Here is a 19,669-nt window from a genome sequence, read left to right as displayed (position 1 = left end):
GTTTTAAAAGTTCTCTTTACTTGAATGAAACATCACCTGTATGTCTTGGAGGGGTGGCAGTAGTCTCTAGCCTAGCATGTGCAGTATATACAAAGACATAGTCATCTGCTTGTTTGTTTATTGTGTGTTTTGTGTGTTTGTTTTTCCATATGATTTTAAGTCTGTTTTACATGTTTCCTTCCATTCACCTGTATGTCTTGGAGGGCTGGCAGTAGTCTCGCTCTATGGCCTCGTTGTCTGTGAGCATGGACCAGCCCTGACCATCCTTAAACTCCCAGCGGTACGGCAGGTGGAAATGCACCTTCACACACCTGTCTACAGGGGGCGCCATCACACACATTCATTAACATTCGACTACATTGCAAATACTGTAAAAAAATATCAGAAGTTTACCAGCTGATTCAGAAATCCAAGTTAATAGGAATCCTCATTGTAAGTTATTGGAAGCTTTGACTTGAATTGAATTGCAGCTTTGTGTTCAAACAACTTACAATAAAGATTTAAATTAACTTTGAATTATGAGGCAGCTGGTAAACTTGTGATTTCCAGTTGAACCATGCTGATTTCTTTACAGTGTATGGCAGAATTAATTATCTGTATAAGTTATCATGACTTCTCACTGATATAGTTTTTTACTGTGTAAATACATTTTGTTTCAACAAAACTGCCAATGGGCAGAGGAAATATGTTGTGTTCCTCCAGAGTAATACCCGGCATGCCTTTGCAACTTACTTCCTTGCTTGCAGAAGCTCTTGATATGATAGAGGCATATCTCGGGCTCTGTGAAATGAAATCGGATATATATATTAGTTAGAGGCATTTCCATAAGAAATTCCAGCCGCATTATGGATTACTTGACTACAAACTACAGATTCTTTTGGGGGTGTTTTGGATTTGGACTTTGTTTACACTGTCGTAAATATGTATATTTACATAAAATAATGATAGAATGTAAACAGACAAATTTTATTAATTTTAACAAAATTATTAATAAATGGTACTCTACAAATACATACATAAAACTGCGGGGAGGGGGCAATTGCACCATGGGATTCAATGCTTTTCATCATGTTATCATATGATTATTAGTGGTGTCAACAATAATCAGTTCGGCAATGCATCACAATGCAGGGCTGGGAAATACATAATCAATTATTCAAATGCCATAATCGATGTGGCATATTTACTTCCGCAGACATTTCTGGTGCAAATGAACTTGCATCGTACAATCACACTGAATCGAATCAAATTGTTATCTGACGAATCATTGTCGGATTGAATCGTACAGTGCCAATGGGCAGTGGCAATGCCCATCCCATGCAGTATGATTAACTTATCCAGGGTTACCTCTTGGTTTGCCGTGAGCACCCTGATTGGTTGAATCCCGCATCGCCAGGACATTCCGGAACACTGGCAGCAGGGACGCCACCATTCCGCTGGACAGGCTCCGCCCCTGCAGCGCTCTCATTGGGTGAGGCTCGAAGAAGTCATGTGACCGGTCACAGTCTCCCGTGTGGCAGGTGCCCCTCAGGTAGTTCTCGCACACGTGTAGCCGGCGGCAGCCATCTTTGTCAGGGCAGAAGCCAAACTCACCGGATCCTCTGTTGTACGTGAAACACACCTGAAACACACAACAAAAGAAGACAAAACACTGAAATAACACCCTCATTCTTTCCATGCCAATCAGTGACATTTTTAAAGAATTACGTTTGATTTATATTTCTTTTTATATTTGGCCTACAGTAGGTCCCCAAAATGGCTAGGTGCGCCCCTCAGAGAGAGCAGGTGGGTTGTTTACATATCTCACCTGTGGCAGCAGGGTTCAGGTGTGTGGTTCTGCATATCTCACCTGTGGCAGCAGAGTTCCGTCGTTCTGCAGGAGCAGAGTGCAAAGCTCCTCCCTCTGCAGGTCCTGCAGGTGGTGTTGCCGTAGCAACCGGCTGTTGTGGTCCGAGTACAGGTCGTGACTGAAGCGGCACACGCGCCTACAACACCCACCAAGAAACATACAGATGATGACAACTGTAATATGTGCCTACAACACCCACCAAGAAACATACAGATGATGACAACTGTAATACGCGCCTACAACACCCACCAAGAAACATACAGATGATGACAACTGTAATATGTGCCTACAACACCCACCAAGAAACATACAGATGATGACAACTGTAATACGCGCCTACAACACCCACCAAGAAACATACAGATGATGACAACTGTAATATGTGCCTACAACACCCACCAAGAAACATACAGATGATGACAACTGTAATACGCGCCTACAACACCCACCAAGAAACATACAGATGATGACAACTGTAATACATTCATTACGTCTTAGTTCTTAGTTGCCTACAACATGGATAACGACAACTGTAATACGCGCCTACAACATGGATAACGACAACTGTAATACGCGCCTACAACATGGATAACGACAACTGTAATACGCGCCTACAACATGGATAACGACAACTGTAATACGTTCCTACAACATGGATAACGACAACTGTAGGCTAATACGTTCATTGTCTTCCTATGTGTTAAATGTGCACTGTACTGTAATATTTTCTTTCCAGAATTCATGCTGCCCTTTCACAAGTGTTTTCCTTTATCACACACCACCATCAATTATTAAGTATTTATTAAAAATTGCAATTCTTGATACATTAAATGGTGGATCTTCTCGATGTCTTAAAGGTGCACTGTGTAAGATTTTTAGCTCTTTCTTTCCAGAATTCATGCTGCCCAAATCACATTTACCTTTATCACAAATACTTCACACCACTATCCATTTCTAAGCATTCTTCATGACTGGGAAAATGGCCGCTTTCATACATGAAAAGGTGTACACTCTCCATGTCTTAAACCAGGGGTGTCAAACTCAAATTCAAATCGGGCCAAAATCAAAATCTGCAATGAAGTCGCGGGCCAAATTCAATATTTAAAATACACTGAAATTGTGAATACAGTAGACGTAAAGCAAACTATACTGCAGTGTGCTAGTAAGGGCCTACACACTAATCTGGACCGACTCATAATTCCTGTGATGCACACAATTTTGCCTTTAAGTCATGTTTTCCATATATTAATGGTGTTTGTGGGCCAACTGTAATACACATTTGAAATGATCTCGCGGGCCAAATAAAATGACTCCGCGGGCCAAATTTGGCCCCTGGGCCTGAGTTTGACATCCCTGCCTTAATCGAAAGAACATTTATGACTATGGATAATGCCACACTTCAATTATGACTCTATACGCATCATCCCTCAGCTTGCAGATGCATCACAGTGGGATGATAAAAACTGGAGCACACGGCAGCTTAGTTCTTAACCCCTTAGCACAAGCCAAGCCAATTGGGAAATTCCAATTCCAACTCCCATTGTCATTGTGACACAGCACTCCACAGCACACAAGTGAACACTGCACACTGCACACAACGAAATTGCATTTATGCCTCACCCGTGCAAGGGGGCAGCCCTCAGTGGCGCCCCATGGGGAGCAGTGCGGTGGGACGGTACCATGCTCAGGGTACCTCAGTCATGGAGGAGGATGGGGGAGAGCACTGGTTGATTACTCCCCCCACCAACCTGGCGGGTCGGGAGTCGAACCGGCAACCTCTGGGATGCAAGTCTGACGCCCTAACCGCTCACCCATGACTGCCCATGACTGACAAAGCCTATGTAATAACCTTACTGTCCCCAAAATTGTAATGGCTATGTCTCAATCTGTTGCTTAAGGCTCTCGGCACTGTCATAGCACTGTTGTTATGATGTAGTTGAGCATGTTCAGCAAATAGTGAATAGTCCTGCCGGCGACCCCAATCTGCACTAAGAGGCTACACACTTATTTTGAGCAAACCTCGGACTAACTTTTCCGGTGTTACTACACCTTCTTCACACGTCAGCCAACATCTAATGAGGGATTTTACTTCTCTTCTACAGCTACTTCAACCCATTTTAGCCTAAGGTACCTGTAAAAAATGACTGCTAAATGCCCAAGCCCTTTTGGGGAAAAAAACCCTGCCCTCAGTCTATAAAAATCTAAGCTCAGCCTTCAAAGCACATAAAAACATGAAATGGGTTGCATTTAAACCCCAATACCTTCCCCTCACATTAGAATGTGTTCATTCAGCTCTAACACACCTACATTTTTAAATTGAAAATCTAGAACCTCATGAGCCTGCATACTGTGTCCATGCAGCTCCAGGCACCTAGGCCAATGCATCATCCAGCATCAATGGGTTAAACGCCTCTGCACCTGCCTACACACCCGCCACATGGATAACCATAACAGCCAACCCCAGAACATGGATAACCATAACAGCCAACCCCAGGACATGGATAAGGATACATACACACTTCAGCCAACCAGCGCATGGATAACAACACAACTCAGGTCATAAACTGATGACCTTACATAACTGCTGTAATTGACAGAGGGCCAGAAAAGCAGGAAAATACACAGGACATGCTTTGTGTTACAGTTTTCTATGGTGACAGTAGATAGCCTACACTCATTGGCAGGTTCAGGCAACTCGGGAATTACTGAATAATCAGGAGCAAAACTCATACTCTATGTATGATAATTAGCATAACTGACATACCAGAGGTGTCAATAAACTCTAAACACCAATAAGACCCAACCAGCACTGAATCAGCTGATCCTGAACTTTGAATTTTAACAAGTGTGCTGTGTGTGCTCAGCCTGGACAACACATTTTGTGTGTCATGTCTGACACATTCCTTCTTACACTGTAAAAAATGCCTGTTGAAATTACGGCAAAAAAATGTCAAATTGCAACAGTCAGAGACCGTAAAATGTAAAACAGTTTATCTCTGTACTAAATATGGCAAGCCACTATTTAGTCAAAAAGCGGTACATAACTTTATTTTTGACAGGTGTCATATGTAGAAAATACTGGACTGTTCTTTGTAAACAAAGATATTGGAAAATACCGTTAAGTGAGATGAAGTAGTCAAGAAACGGTACATAACTTTATTTTTCACTGGTGTCAATATGTAGAAAATACTGAACTGTTCACTGAAAAGAAAATATTGGAAAATACTGTTAAGTGAAGATGAAGTAGTCAAGAAACGGTACATGACTGCATTTTTCACTGGTGTACACATATGTACACAGCAAATTTGCCAGAGTTCGATTGATCAGAGTTAGACTGGTGTTCAGCCAAAATCTAAACATCAAGAGTTGCAGCAACACTACAGAGTGTTATTTGACTCCTCTGGATCCGAGTTGTTGAGCTAAGAGAGCTAGAGAGTTAATGTTTAGTCAAGTCAAGTCAAGTCAAGTCAAGTCAAGTCAAGTAGGTTTTATTGTCAATTTCTTTACATGCACTGGTCATACAAAGAATTTGAAATTACATTTCTTGCTTTCCCATACAGACATAGACTAATCTAGGTAAGGACATAGACAGTATAGACATAGACAGTACTTATACATGGACTTAAGACAGTATGGACATAGACAGTGCTCATACAGACATTTAAAGTGCAAGACTGGACAACAGAAGACTTGTAGAGGACATACATTAAGAGGTATTTGTTGTGCTTTTGTGCTTTTCCTAAAAAAAAAAGTCCTTTATAGCGTTCTGACATGGTAATAGTAGCATTTTGAAGAAAAAATAAATATTAAAAAGGTCTGTCAAGTACACCAGCAGCAGTGTGTGTGTGTGTGTGTGTGTGTGTGTGTGTGTGTGTGTGTGTGTGTGTGTGTGTGTGTGTGTGTGTGTGTGTGTGTGTGTGTGTGTGTGTGTGTGTGTGTGTGTGTGTGTGTATGTGTGTGTGTGTGTATGTGTTTAGTGCAGGTAGAAGGTGCGGTGTGCGTCTTGTGTGTGTGTTCGTGTGTCTGTGTGTGTGTGTGTGTGTGTGTGTGTGTGTGTGTGTGTGTCAGTGTGTGTATGTTTGGGTTTAGTGCAGAAAGTGCAGTGTGCTTGTGTGTGTGTGTGTGTGTGTGTGTGTGTGTGTGTGTGTGTGTGTGTGTGTGTGTGTGTGTGTGTGTGTGTGTGTGTGTGTGTGTGTGTGTGTGTGTGTGTGTGCATGTTTTGAGTTAGTGCAGGTTGAAAGTTCAGTCACAAGTATAGTAGTGCAGGTGGAATGTTCAGTCGCAGATATGGTGGTGGGGGATGGGGGGGGGGGTTGTCAGTGGCCTTGCTGGCTAGAGGCTGGCTAGAGGCTCCCTTGAGAGTTATGAAAAACATGCCTCCCCAATTTTCAAATGTTTTGCCAACATAAGCAGCCATTTTTGTTGAGTCCCCTATAAGTGAACCAAACTCAATCATCTGTTAGTGAACCAAATTGTGAACCAACAGACAAAGAACTCTGTTCTGCTTTTCTTCACATTGTGTATACTACAAGAAGTGGGTGCTCTTTCTGGTCGTGTTAGGCTTTTTGTCCTCTTTTAGTCCAATAGATCTCTTGTGATTGCACTTGTTCCAGGTGTAACTTGTCAAACCACTGATAGGCTGGTTGTAACAGGCAGAGTTTGATGTCAACACGCTATTTGATTAGTAGCCATCAATGAGTATTAACTTAGAGTACAACCCTCTGCATGTGTTGTAGTTCATCCTGCGAAAAATTCTCCACCGCAATAATTTTTTCCCTTATTGGACTTTGAGAAGTAGCCCAGTCTATTTGAAACTGTCATTCTACCCCATCCAAATCAATCTATCAATCAATTCCTGACCTCACCTGAGTGCTAAGGGCTGTCATGCAATGATTAACTTACTGCCTGCACCTGCCAAATGCTTCATCACTCGGGTCACATGGTTCACTTGAACATGTATTTAAACAGGGACTGTTGCATTGTACTGCTCACTGGTTGCTAGCTAGCTGGCTGGCTGGCTGGCTGTAAGGCCGGCTGGCCGGCTGGCCGGCTGCTGGCCTGCCCTGCCCTCACCTGACCGGCCCGGCTAGCAGGTCACGTTGTAAGGGTGGCTGCATGGTGGCTTGCTAACTAGCTAACTTGCTAATTGTTTGTTAGCTTGCTTGCCCCGCTATCTTTGGCCTTCATTTTCCTTAAGGTTATTTTCAGGCCTTTTTAAAAAAAAGAATGGATTTGCATACCCTTCATTGATGATACTAGACTGGTCCACCTGCCAGCACTAGACAATCTGGCAATTGGGCATTTATTTAGGTATCTAATTAAGTTGATGTTTATTGGACTCCAATGAGTAGAATCAGTCTAATCAGTTGTCTGTGATTGCAACTCTATAATTGGACTCACCTGAGTATAATCAGTCCAATCAGTTGTCTGATTGTAACTCTATAATTGAACTCACCTGAATATAATCTGTCCAATCTGTTTTGGCAACCACTGCTGCCATAATTTGACCGTAAAATGTAAAAAAAATAATACCGTTATTTATTTAATGGTAGGCTTTGGCAACCACTGCTGCCATAATCTTACCGTAAAATGTAAAAAGGAAATATACCGTTATTTGTTTAAAGGTAGACTTTGGCAACCACTGCTGCCAGCAATTTTCCGTAAAAACAACAGTTCTTTTTTTACTGTGTAGAGCAGACACACTACCTTAGGGAACTTATTTGCATTATTGTGTCATCTTCTAACTTCTGCATTCATGGGCTCACCTACCTTCCGCAATTATGTGGGCAGTCCTCGCCCAGCAAGTAGAATTTGCACAGGTGTACGTTAGAGCAGTCACTGCCGCACTCTCGCGCCCGACACAGCCTCACCGACGTCTTGGCCACGACCGTCTTCTGTCCGTCCGCTCCGCATGTCACAGTGAACAGCTGTTTATCCCCCAGCACCCGGTCTAGCTCGCCTGGCTGAAGCTGCCCGGATAGCTCCTGGGTTAGCGCTGACAGCTCTCGATGCCCACCGTGGGCACACGTGGCCTTGTAGACGAGGGATTCAGCTGTTGGGCCCGTCGTCCCCTGCATGGGGCTCAGAGAGGTCTTCTGCTCGTCCACTACGTCCGTCTCTGCGAACAGCTGTTTTTTCCACACTGCCCACTCTAACTCATTTAGCTGCATCGTGTGTTGTGTTGTGTTGTGTTGTGTTGTGCTGTGCTGTGCTGTGCTGTGCTGTGCTGTGCTGTGCTGTGCTGTGCTGTGCTGTGCTGTGCTGTGAGTCAGGAGACAGTCAAGTCAGTGTGTGAGCAGGTCTACCAGCTGTCTGGCAGCCAGGGCTTGTTGTGTTGATATTGTGTCACCAGTAGGACTTTACCCCATCATAAAATAGGCACCAGCCTGCACCCCACCCTTATAGCGTGAGGAAATGAAACCTATCCCAAGTCTGCACAGTGGAAATCAGGACATTCTTTGGCCTAGTGTTTCTCAACGGGGGCGGTACAGCCCACCCAGGGGGCATTGGGGAGCCGTAGGGTGGTCCTTAGATGTCATTGTGTGTGTTAGTTCATTTACAATTTTTTATAGTAAGGGGGGGGCGTTGTCAGGCTCATGATGAGGTAAAGGGGAAATTGGGAGACTTGGATGAGGTCCAGGGGGCGTTGGGAGACTTGGATGAGGTCCAGGGGGCGTTGGGAGACTTGGATGAGGTCCAGGGGGCGTTGGGAAGCTTAGGATGAGGTCCAGGGGGCATTGGGAAGCTTAGGATGAGGTCAAGGGGGCATTGGGAAGCTTAGGATGAGGTCAAGGGGGCATTGGGAAGCTTAACGGGATGAAAAGGGAGGTCATCAGTGTGCGTTTCAACCTTTCTTTGCATTGAACTTTTACATTTTGAGTCTGCATCTGGCTTAAATAGATTGGTGTAAGATTTGAATGCAATCCTATGGAGAATATCAGGATCTGCTTCAGTAGTCACAGTGCATAATGACATGCATGTTTCTTTTAGGTGTATTTCAGATTGCCAATGTTGACAGCATTCATGCATCCCCAAACCATGTCAGTCCCACTACCATGCTTGGCTATGGAGAGGATACACCTTTTTTGTAAAACTCACTTGTTTACCACCACACATGCTTGACACCATCTAAAGTATATTTGTTTATCTTGGTCTCTTCAGATCACACGACATGGTTCCAGTGATCCATATCCTTGGTCTGTCCATCTCTCTTGAGACCAAGATAAACAAATTTGCTTTAGATGGTGTCAAGCATGTGTGGTGGTAAACAAGTGAGTTTTACAAAAAAGTTGTATCCTCTCCATAGCCAAGCATGGTAGTGGGACTGACATGGTTTCAGGATGCATGAATGCTGTCAACATTGGCAATCTGAAATACACCTAAAAGAAACATGCATGCCATCATGCACTGTGACTACTGAAGCAGATCCTGATATTCTCCATAGGATTGCATTCAAATCTCACACCAATCTATTTAAGCCAAATGCAGACTCAAAATGTAAAAGTTCAATGCAAAGAAAGGTTGAAACGCACACTGATGACCTCCCTTTTCATCTCGTTTCATTTCGAGACGATTCGAGCCAACACAGCCCCTTCTCTACCGGATTTTAATCTGGGGTGTACTCACTTTTGTGAGTACATGTTCAAACATTAGTGGCTGTATTTAGTTTTTTTCTGAGTGAACAAGAACTTTAAGCGGTTAAATATGTTATTAAAAGGTCACTAATCATTGTGTCAAAGTGAAATTTCTGTAATGCTTTCCTATGAAAAGATATACTCAAAAATCTGCAAAACTGTGAGGGGTGTATTCACTTTCGTGATATACTGTAACTAACCTGTATCACAGGTGTCAATAAACTCAACCAGTTCTGATACAGATGATCCTAATGACAGGTCAAATCAACAACTGCACCCGAGTTTGGAGAGATTCAGTGTTTTTTCTTTTTTTTTTTTTTAAATCTCTCCGATCATTAAGATCCAACCAGCTCTGAATCAGCTGATTGCACACAGTGACTGCACCTGAGGTACTGTAGAAGAGAGTCTGCCTTTTTGTCCCTTCTTATTCCAAACCCAAGATTGACACAGTTAATCTGATATGCAAATCTGACCTCAGCTACTGGGGCCATAGTTTGTGTGTACAGGGGTTTGGCTGTCCGATGTTCATGCAAAATAGTTGAATCAGCTGCTGTGGCCGACAACCTTAAATATTACTGCAAGCGTGTATTTTGATCACCACATTGCCATCATCAATATTTAATGAAGTCATCCTGTAACTTCTGCATTCATGGGCTCACCTACCTTCCACGGTTATGCGGGCAGTCCTCGCCCAGCAGGTAGAATTTGCACAGGTGTACATTAGAGCAGTCGCTGCCGCACTCCCGCGCCCTGCACAGCCTCACCGACGTCTTGGCCACGACCGTCTTCTGTCCGTCCGCTCCGCACGTCACAGCGAACAGCTGTTTGTCCCCCAGTGCCCGGTCTAGCTCGCCCGACGGGAGCTGCCCTGATAGCTCCTGGGTTAGTGCAGACAGCTCTCGATGCCCGCCGTGGGCACATGTGGCCTTGTAGACGAGGGATTCTGCTGTTGGGCCCGCCGTCCCCTGCATGGTGCTCAGAGAGGTCTTCTGCTCGTCCACTACGTCGCCCGTCACTGCGGACAGCTGTATATTCCTCGTCGCCCACTCTAACTCACTCTGTAGCATTGTGTGTTGTGCTGTGCTGTATTTTATTGTGTTGTGTTGTGTTGTGTTGTGTTGTGCTGTGCTGTGCTGTGCTGTGCTGTGCTGTGCTGTGCTGTGCTGTGCTGTGCTGTGCTGTGCTGTGCTGTGCTGTGCTGTGCTGTGCTGTGCTGTGCTGTGCTGTGCTGTGCTGTGCTGTGCTGTGCTGTGCTGTGCTGTGCTGTGCTGTGCTGTGCTGTGCTGTGCTGTGCTGTGCTGTGCTGTGCTGTGAGTCAGGAGACAGTCAAGTCAGTGTGAGCAAGTCTACCAGCTGTCTGGCAGGGCTTGTTGTGTTGATATTGTGTCACCAGTAGGACTTTACCCCATCATAAAATATGCACCGACTGCACCCCACCCCTGCACAGTGAGGAAATGAAACCTAACCTCCCATTTCCGATCCGATGTACTTGACGAGGTCACAGGTTTGCGCCCCGAGGGGGACGAACAGGTGCAAGAAGACCTCCGTCACATACGCCTCTAATTTGGCCTACTTTTTGCTACTTTTTTTGGTATACTTTTTAATGCATTGTCCTCTTCTTCACTCTTTGTAGAACAATGCTATCAGTGTTGCAACTACACTGTGCCTTACCCTGTTCTTGTTTAAAGTGTTTATGAAACGAAAACAAAGTAAAGGAATTTGACCATTTCCAGGACAGATTCTGAAAGTTCTAAGCCTTGTGAATAAAATGGGATATTGTCTGGGTGATATTTTGTCCTAAAAGTCATGTTAAAACGTTCCCAAAAAGTGTTTTTTTGGTGACATGCAAATTTTATGCAAATGATATGCGTGACATAGAAGGGGTGAGTTCACCTCATTCCACCTTGTTCAGATCAATGGCGGCTAGTACCAAAATAAAGCGCAGTGTCAAGCAGTGTGTTGCTGGAGGGCCGAACGGTGCCAGCTGCAAAAATGGCTACTTGACAGAAGGAATATCTTTGCACAAGTTCCCTTCTGTGAAGAATGATGGAACTGTGGCCGACAAGGAGAAGGCTAAATCAAGCTAGGGCTCTGTGGATCCAATGCGTGGTTTTGAAGCAAGCTCTTGGTCACTGTTGTGCTCGGCACATTTCCACCCCTTGTGCTTCACCACAAATGTGGAGGTCGCGGGCATGGTTGGACTGAAGAGAATGCTATTGCCTCAAGCAGTTCCAACAATTGACATCGCCGGCGTGCAGACTGAAACTGCCCCTGTAACTGCTCGGGCACGAAGACAGGTGAGTGCACTGCTTTGCTTTAGGCTACTCGTTTTACCTTGTCCATCTGCTTTGTATGTTGTTTTCAGGAAAGGGTAATGCACATTACATGCCAAACCGATGCGAATGCTCTCGGAATATGCACTTTTTATTAATTGCCATTCAACTGGTCAATAAATTGGTTTTGGGAGGATATCCACACATCAGCGTGGTGCTCTCAGTCGAGGACAGCCAACTCACAGATTGGGCTACTCAGGGCTTTTTCTGAACGGGGAAATAGGGGCGCTCCACCCTCATACCTCCGTGGGTGCACCCTCATACTTTTATATTTATATATATATATATATATATATATATATATATATATATATATATATATATATATATATATATATTTGAGCGCCCCTAATAAATTTCTCATTCATGGGGGGGAACACCCCCCTTCACCCCCTGTAACCTGCCATGATGCTCCCTCATGCCAAAAAATCCTAGAAAAAGTCCTGCTACTGCTTAGCGAATAAACAGAGATGCACATAGCGTAGGCCTACTTTGAAGCGTTGATTGTTTGTTTTTAGTATTGTGGTGCACGTGTGGCTGACGTTTGGACACACCTCGTCCTCAGAGTCCGGCTGAGGGACACACGACACCTGTGACTTTGAGCACAAAAAATAATAATAATGATGAACGCTAAAATTATGCTGAGGACTCAGGCTATTTAGGGCGTTTTTCCAACAGCCTAATACCTCAGTTTTTTCTCTAGTTGATGATATTTTTGCATGTAGCCTACATGCATTTCAATCACACTATATCACGCAATTGAATCAAAATGCCCCCCATTTGTCAACAAATACACACGCCATGTCATCTGTGGGTCATGGCAAAGCGCCCTTAGCAACCGTAACCATAAACAAAACGAACTGTCAGGCTATGTCAACAATCGTCACTTCGCCTGTCAGACATGTCACTTTCTGCAGATGTATCAGTGCCTCTGAAATAGATTTGTGCTGCTGTTTTTTTTTCTCATGAGGTTGGATGTGTGGTTTTTCGACACGCTGATGTTTGTATCAGAATTTTGGTTCCTTTATAAGATGTGGGTCCATCAAATGTGTGCTGTTTTCTCAGATCGCCATACAAGCAAACCAGGGACTCCCCTCTATGATGTCACAGCCCAGCTCATTAGTCACACCAAATTTCACAGAATTCACACTTTGAGTTGCCATTTTCACAAGTTCCTCCAGGATGATTGGGTTCAAAGTCTCATCGATGCTATCAGAAAAAACAAGGCTTTAATGGGAATGACCGTTTGTTTTCGTTTCATAAACACTTTAAATTGCTCCTTGTAAGTTGCTTTGAAAAAAGGTGTCTGCTAAATACTAATGTAATGTAATGTAATGTAATATCACTGACTCCGCGCGTCACAGCAAACAGCTGTAAATTCCCTATGTACTGTAGTGCCTGGCTGGACTTGTCCTGGTAGCTTCTTGGATAGCGCTGAGAACTCACTATGCCCCCGTGGGTATACCTTGTATAGGAGGGATTCAATCAGGGCCGGATCAGCGCACAGGCTAGATATGGCTGCAGCCTAGGGGCCCCCACCTGCCAGGGGGCCCCTGATTGGCCAAAAGTGAAACAAAAAAACGCAGAATTTTGACCCAATGCAACATAAAACTGAAAAATGTATCTATTGTGTTCAGAACAGTTGGTAGACAAGTTTCCCTCAATTCATAGCTCGTAATTATGACATTGTCTATGTACATTTCCTGGAAAATTTGCCTTCCAGGGGACCCCACAACAACCTGTATCCTAGGGGCCCCGGGCAATGTTAATCCGGCCCTGGATTAAACTGAACTTCAACATGCACTCTGATGAAGATGTTCTAACCATTACATTGAAACGTTAGTCATGTTGTGCATTTGAATAAAAAAAGTAAAAAAAAATAAAATAAAATAAAAATTACATCTGTGCTGCTCCGGTGTTGTCTCTCCAGTGAAGATTCAACTGAACTGTCTGAAGTGCCACCACCTGCATTGTGTCGTATGTCAAGTCAAGTCAAGTCAAGTCAAGTCAAGTCAAGTCAAGTCAAGTCAAGTCAAAGTTTATTTGTAATGCACTTTTAAAACAACATGAGCAGCTGACCAAAGTGCTAACAGGAAGGCATAAGTAAAGACTTGAAATAACATGGAACAGCACAGACAAAGGGACATGAAGACACCCATAAAAAACACACACACACAAATAAAATTTAAAAAAGCACAAGCATTAGTACAGTGTAGGTACGGTGTAGCTAAAACAATACACCAAGAGAAGTCAGGATCAATAAAGGGAATATATCAAAGTACACTAAAAGAAATAGCAGGGATCACAATGTGAGGGCTTTTTAATATGCAACCTTGCCTCCTCCACTTGCGCTTGTCTCCTCGTCCCGCCTCCTGGCCCCTCCTCCGTGGAGAAAACGATAAAGTTTCCCAGCTGTCAGCCTAGCCACAACAACTTTTGAGGGACTGTTTTTCATTCACCATCCCGATTGCAAATGAGAAAAAGACTCTACAATTGAGCTTTTTCAAGATATTGAAATATAATGCTGTTGTCAGTGATGTCATCATGACGAGAAGCAAGTGGAGGAGGCAAGTGGAGGAGGCAAGGTTGCATATTGCAACGCTCTCATTGTGTCGTATGTTGTGTTTTCAGGCAGGACACAGGAGTCATGTGACCAGAGCAGGTGCTGTTGCCAGGGCACCAGTGGTGGTGGTCAGTGTTGCCAGATGTGTCTGACCAAATCCCGCCCAAAAGGTTCTCAAAAACCGCCAAAATGCGCTAAATTCCGCCCAAATTCAACAAATCACATTGACTTCTATGGGCCCAAAACGGCTGAAAAAAACGCCAAATGGCCAATTTTTCCCGTTTTTGCCCGCCGACGCTCATCCCAAGTAGCCCAATTGGGCGGGCACCCGCCAAATCTGGCAACACTGGTGGTGGTAGGCTATTGCGTCATCATAGGCACTAACAGGGACTTTGCCCGCCATAAATTATGCAGCACGCTCGTAGAGTGAGGAAACGAAACTTATCTCAGAAGCGTGCACAGCGGAAGTCAACACTTTTTTTTGCTGATCTTACAGTAATGGCCTTGAGGAAGTAAGCACCCCGGGACGCACCCCATCAATAGCTTTAGCCCCCTTCGTTAACTTTTAGCCTGTTCATTTTTTGACATGCTTCCTATCAGCTATTCTTCAATAAATGTAACAAAATCTGTGCAATTGCTTTATATTTGAAATAAGACAAGAGTTTTAAAAATATAGTAACAAATATATAGGCTGTAGAAATAAATTAATGTCAGATACAGGGCCACTGACAGCATTGACTGGGCCCGAGACAAAGTAATCTGAAAGGAACTCCCACCCAATACATACAATGTAATGAGGACCCAATTCTGGGCCCCCTCTCTCCCTGGGCCCGGGACAACATACCCGTTTGTCCCCCCCTGTCGGCTGCCCTGGTCAGATATACTGTAATTGATGACGGGCCAGATTGCCCACCCCTGGGCTACCTACTGTATGTGTCCTGTCCACCTGCGTCTGGAATCTGAGGAAGACCGAGAGGCCGAAACGTCATCGCCATTGAATGAATTAATGAATAAAAAGAAGAAAAAATAACTTTAAGAAGAAAAAAAAATCAAAGGAGTGTGCGAACCTTTTTTCAAAAAAAAAAAATCCACCTGCGTCTGGGTCATTACATGTAAGCCAATGGCTCGTGGTGCTGGGCCATGATGGAAATGAGAAACTGAAACATTTCAATGATCCTGGACTAAACAGCATGCGGTCTGCATTTAGTATCATCAGTTTCAGTTTCAATTTAATTTACTTTGTTGTTGCCATTGGTTTTGTGTATCGTATCACACAGGCAGGGTAATTAGTGTGTGTGTGTGTGTGTGTGTGTGTGTGTGTGTGTGTGTGTGTGTGTGTGTGTGTGTGTGTGTGTGTGTGTGTGTGTTTGTGTGTGTGTGTGTGTGTGTGTGTGTGTGTGTGTGTGTGTGTGTGTGTGTGTGTGTGTGTGTGTGTGTGTGTGTGTGTGTAGTGTAGTGTGCAGTGGGAATAGTGTTTTGCTGGGTGACTGAGCTCTGTACTGCCACCCTGTGGACATCCCTGAATATTAGCAGGTGACTGAATATTAAGTGACTACTGTAAAATAAAAAAAGACAAAACAAATAAATTGTTTAGTGAGACTAATGCACATATATCCACCAATGCCGCTATTAAGTGTGATCTTTTTAACAATATTATCGCCTCTGAACTACTTTCTACACTACAATATAACTACAATTTTAATTGAGTAATGAGATTTAATTTTATTCCACAGGTTTTATCTATCTATCTTTTATCCACACACACACACACACACACACACACACACACACACACACACACACACACACACACACACACACACACACACACACACACACACACACACACACACACACACACACACACACACACACACACACACACACACACACACACACACACACACATATATATATATATATATATGAAGAGTTCAGATGCAAAACCCCCTAAGTGCCTTTTCAGAAAATAATCTTAATTAATTTTTATTTAATACAAAGCTATCAAAATTGCATATTTTTTCATTTTATTTATGTAATATAACTATTTACATGTATTATCAAGTACATAAATCTAAACCAAACCAACAACAGGGTTCTCTAAAAATATAGAAGTGCAGGTCTTCAGAAATGGAGTTAGGGTTTTTTGCATCTGAACTCTTCATATATATATATATATATATATTCTTTATTGTGTTGACTGTGATGTGTGTTTGTCTTGTGCGTCCTTATGCCACCACCAAAGCGAAATCTCCATTTTATGTAAGTTTAATGGACAATAAAGAAGTCTAAGTCTAAGTCTAAGAACTACTTTCAAAATGATATTGAGGAGATTGCTTGAGGTGTGTGGGACCTTTCAGGTGAACACCATGGTGTGCTGTGCTGAAATAAGCATTTCTGCATGTGTGCGTTAGTTACTGAAAAGATAATGCACTGCAGTTCAGATGAAAGGGCCAAAGGAAAAAAACACTATTTTATGTAAAGGACCATCGTTAGTGTGACGCAACACTGTAAGTAAGAGTTAGTCCATGACATGTTCACTACCTCATATCCCTCTGCAGGCAAGAAGTCACTGTCCCAGTCAGAGAGAGTAGAGAGAGAGAGGTTCCATTGGCCCATTGTTTCCGGGTTCTATTATTGGGGGGGAAATCCCCCTTTAGGCAGACCTGAGGACTGTTCTATTCATTCTAGGAGCATTATGACACGCCCCTTTAGGCAGACCGGAACCTGGTCATGTTAGGTGCCCATAGAAACCTATTATGTTGGCATATCTCTATACTTAAAGAATCTCTGGTCCCAGTAGTCTGGCAAGGCCTCTGGGATAACTGTGTACTGCAGGGAAAAAAAATATATATATATACTGTATTTTAACCAGAGGTGTAGGTTTGGCTTAGAAAGTGGTGGGGACATTAATATGACAAATTCTCTGGGTAGCCCATGCTATTTTTGCATTATATTTGTAAAAAGGTGGTGGTGATAAGCTACAGTAGTTTAATCTCAAAAGTGGTATGGACATGTCCCCAATATCCACATCTGAACTACGCCCATGCTTTTTACAGTGCTGAGAAAAAAGTTTTTTTAAAATAGGCCTAAATGAAGTATACAGCCAGCCATTTATACATTAAATTAGGGTATATTTGTGAAGGTGGTGGGGACTAGCTAGTTTTATCTCAAAAGTGACGTTGACATGAAAAATGTTTAAAATAAATAAATAAATAAATAAAGTATCCAGCCAGCCATTTGTAGGCCTACAGACCAAAAGTCTCCGGTGGCTGAAACAACTAGGCCTATTTTCCAATGGAGACTCAGTTCATTGGGTGATGAGAACAAATTCTCTGGCAGCAAATGAGATTCAGTGATGAGAGGAAATAATGGAGTCTGATTTAGGATCATTCTCCATCATGTTGTGACAGGGCCAGTGACAGTGACAGGAGCGTTGGGAGACTTGGATGAGGTCCAGGGGGCATTGGGAAGCTTAGGATGAGGTCAAGGGGTGTTTGTTCAAAAAAGGTTGAGAACCACTGTCCTATGAGAACAATTACCATCCAGAAACTGGATGAACCAATGGAATGGTAAAACCAGGTAATTTGGAATATGAGGCAGATTGTAAACTAATTAATCAATTTGGCCTATTAATTTGGCCTATCACTGACTCCGCACGTCACAGCAAACAGCTGTTTATACCTCAGTGCATGGTCTAGCTTGTCTGGCTGGACTGGTCCTGATAGCTCCTTGGATAGCAATGAGAGGTGACTATCCCCCCCGTGGGTATACCTTGTATAGGAGGGATTCAACTGAACTTCAACATGCACTCTGATGAAGATGTTCTAACCATTACATTGAAACGTTAGTCATGTTGTGCATTTGAATAAAAAAAGTTTTTTAAAAAATTACATCTGTGCTACTGCTCTGGTGGTGTCTCTCCAGTGAAGATTCAACTGAACTGTCTGAAGTGCCAACGCCTGCATTGTGTCAAGTCAAGTCAAGTCAAGTCAAGTCAAGTCAAAGTTTATTTGTAATGCACTTTTAAAACAACATGAACAGTTGACCAAAGTGCTAACAGGAAGGCCTAAGTAAAGACCTGAAACAACATGGAACAGCACAGACAAAGGGACATGAAGAGACACCCATAAAAAACACACACACAAAAATAAAATTTAAAAAAGCACAAGCATGAGTACAGTGTATGTACGGTGTAGCTAAAACAATACACCAAGAGAAGTCAGGATCAATGAAGGGAATATATCAAAGTACACTAAAAGAAATAGCAGGGATCACAATGTGAGGGCTTTTTAATATGCAACCTTGCCTCCTCCACTTGCGCTTGTCTCCTCGTCCCGCCTCCTGGCCCCTCCTCCGTGGAGAAAAAGATAAAGTTTCCCAGCTGTCAGCCTAGCCACAACAACTTTTGAGGGACTGTTTTTCATTCACCATCCCAATTGCAAATGAGAAAAAGACTCTACAATTGAGCTTTTGCAAGATATTGAAATATAATGCTGTTGTCAGTGATATCATCATGATGAGAAGCAAGTGGAGGAGGCAAGGTTGCATATTGCAACGCTCTCATTGTGTCGTATGTTGTGTTTTCAGGCAGGACACAGGAGTCATGTGACCAGAGCAGGTGCTGTTGCCAGGGCACCAGTGGTGGTGGTCAGTGTTGCCAGATGTGTCTGACCAAATCCCGCCCAAAAGGTTCTCAAAAACCGCCAAAATGCGCTAAATTCCGCCCAAATTCAACAAATTACATTGACTTCTATGGGCCCAAAACGGCTGAAAAAAACCGCCAAATGGCCAATTTTTCCCGTTTTTACCCGCAGACGCTCATCCCAAGTAGCCCAATACCCGCCCAATCTGGCAACACTGGTGGTGGTATTGCGTCATCATAGGCTCTCACAGGGACTTTGCCCGCCATAAATTATGCAGCACGCTCGTAGAGAGAGGAAACGAAACTTATCTCAGAAGTATGCACAGCGGAAGTCAACACTTTTTTTTGCTGATCTTACAGTAATGGCCTTGAGGAAGTAAGCACCCCGGGACGCACCCCATCAATAGCTTTAGCCCCCTTCGTTAACTTTTAGCCTGTTCATTTTTTGACATGCTTCCTATCAGCTATTCTTCAATAAATGTAACAAAATCTGTGCAATTGCTTTATATTTGAAATAAGACAAGAGTTTAAAAAAATATATTAAACATTTATACAGTAGGCTATATAGAAATAAATGAATTTCAGATATACTGTAATTGATGACGGGCCAGATTGCCCACCCCTGGGCTACCTACTGTATGTGTC

General features: G+C 43.3%; 1 protein-coding gene across 1 annotated transcript in view; it reads right to left on the bottom strand.

The window, feature by feature from the left end:
- LOC134464307 (protein mono-ADP-ribosyltransferase PARP12-like) overlaps positions 1–10,530 on the bottom strand; it is a 16,841-nt gene extending 6,311 nt beyond the window's left edge. Inside the window, exons 1-5 of the mRNA XM_063217774.1 lie at positions 10,147–10,530; positions 1,850–1,985; positions 1,348–1,621; positions 733–780; positions 189–315 (exon numbers count right to left, since the gene is read on the bottom strand). Of these exons, the coding sequence (XP_063073844.1) occupies positions 189–315; positions 733–780; positions 1,348–1,621; positions 1,850–1,985; positions 10,147–10,454 (893 nt within the window). The 5' untranslated portion in view covers positions 10,455–10,530. The remainder of the gene's footprint in view (positions 1–188; positions 316–732; positions 781–1,347; positions 1,622–1,849; positions 1,986–10,146) is intronic.
- Between the last annotated feature and the right edge of the window lie 9,139 nt (positions 10,531–19,669).

This window comes from Engraulis encrasicolus, chromosome 15 (assembly GCF_034702125.1).
Source record: "Engraulis encrasicolus isolate BLACKSEA-1 chromosome 15, IST_EnEncr_1.0, whole genome shotgun sequence".
NCBI classification, from domain to species: domain Eukaryota; kingdom Metazoa; phylum Chordata; class Actinopteri; order Clupeiformes; family Engraulidae; genus Engraulis; species Engraulis encrasicolus.
The sequence above is the reverse complement of the archived record's forward strand: the minus strand, read 5'-3'. Positions and strand labels throughout refer to the sequence as shown.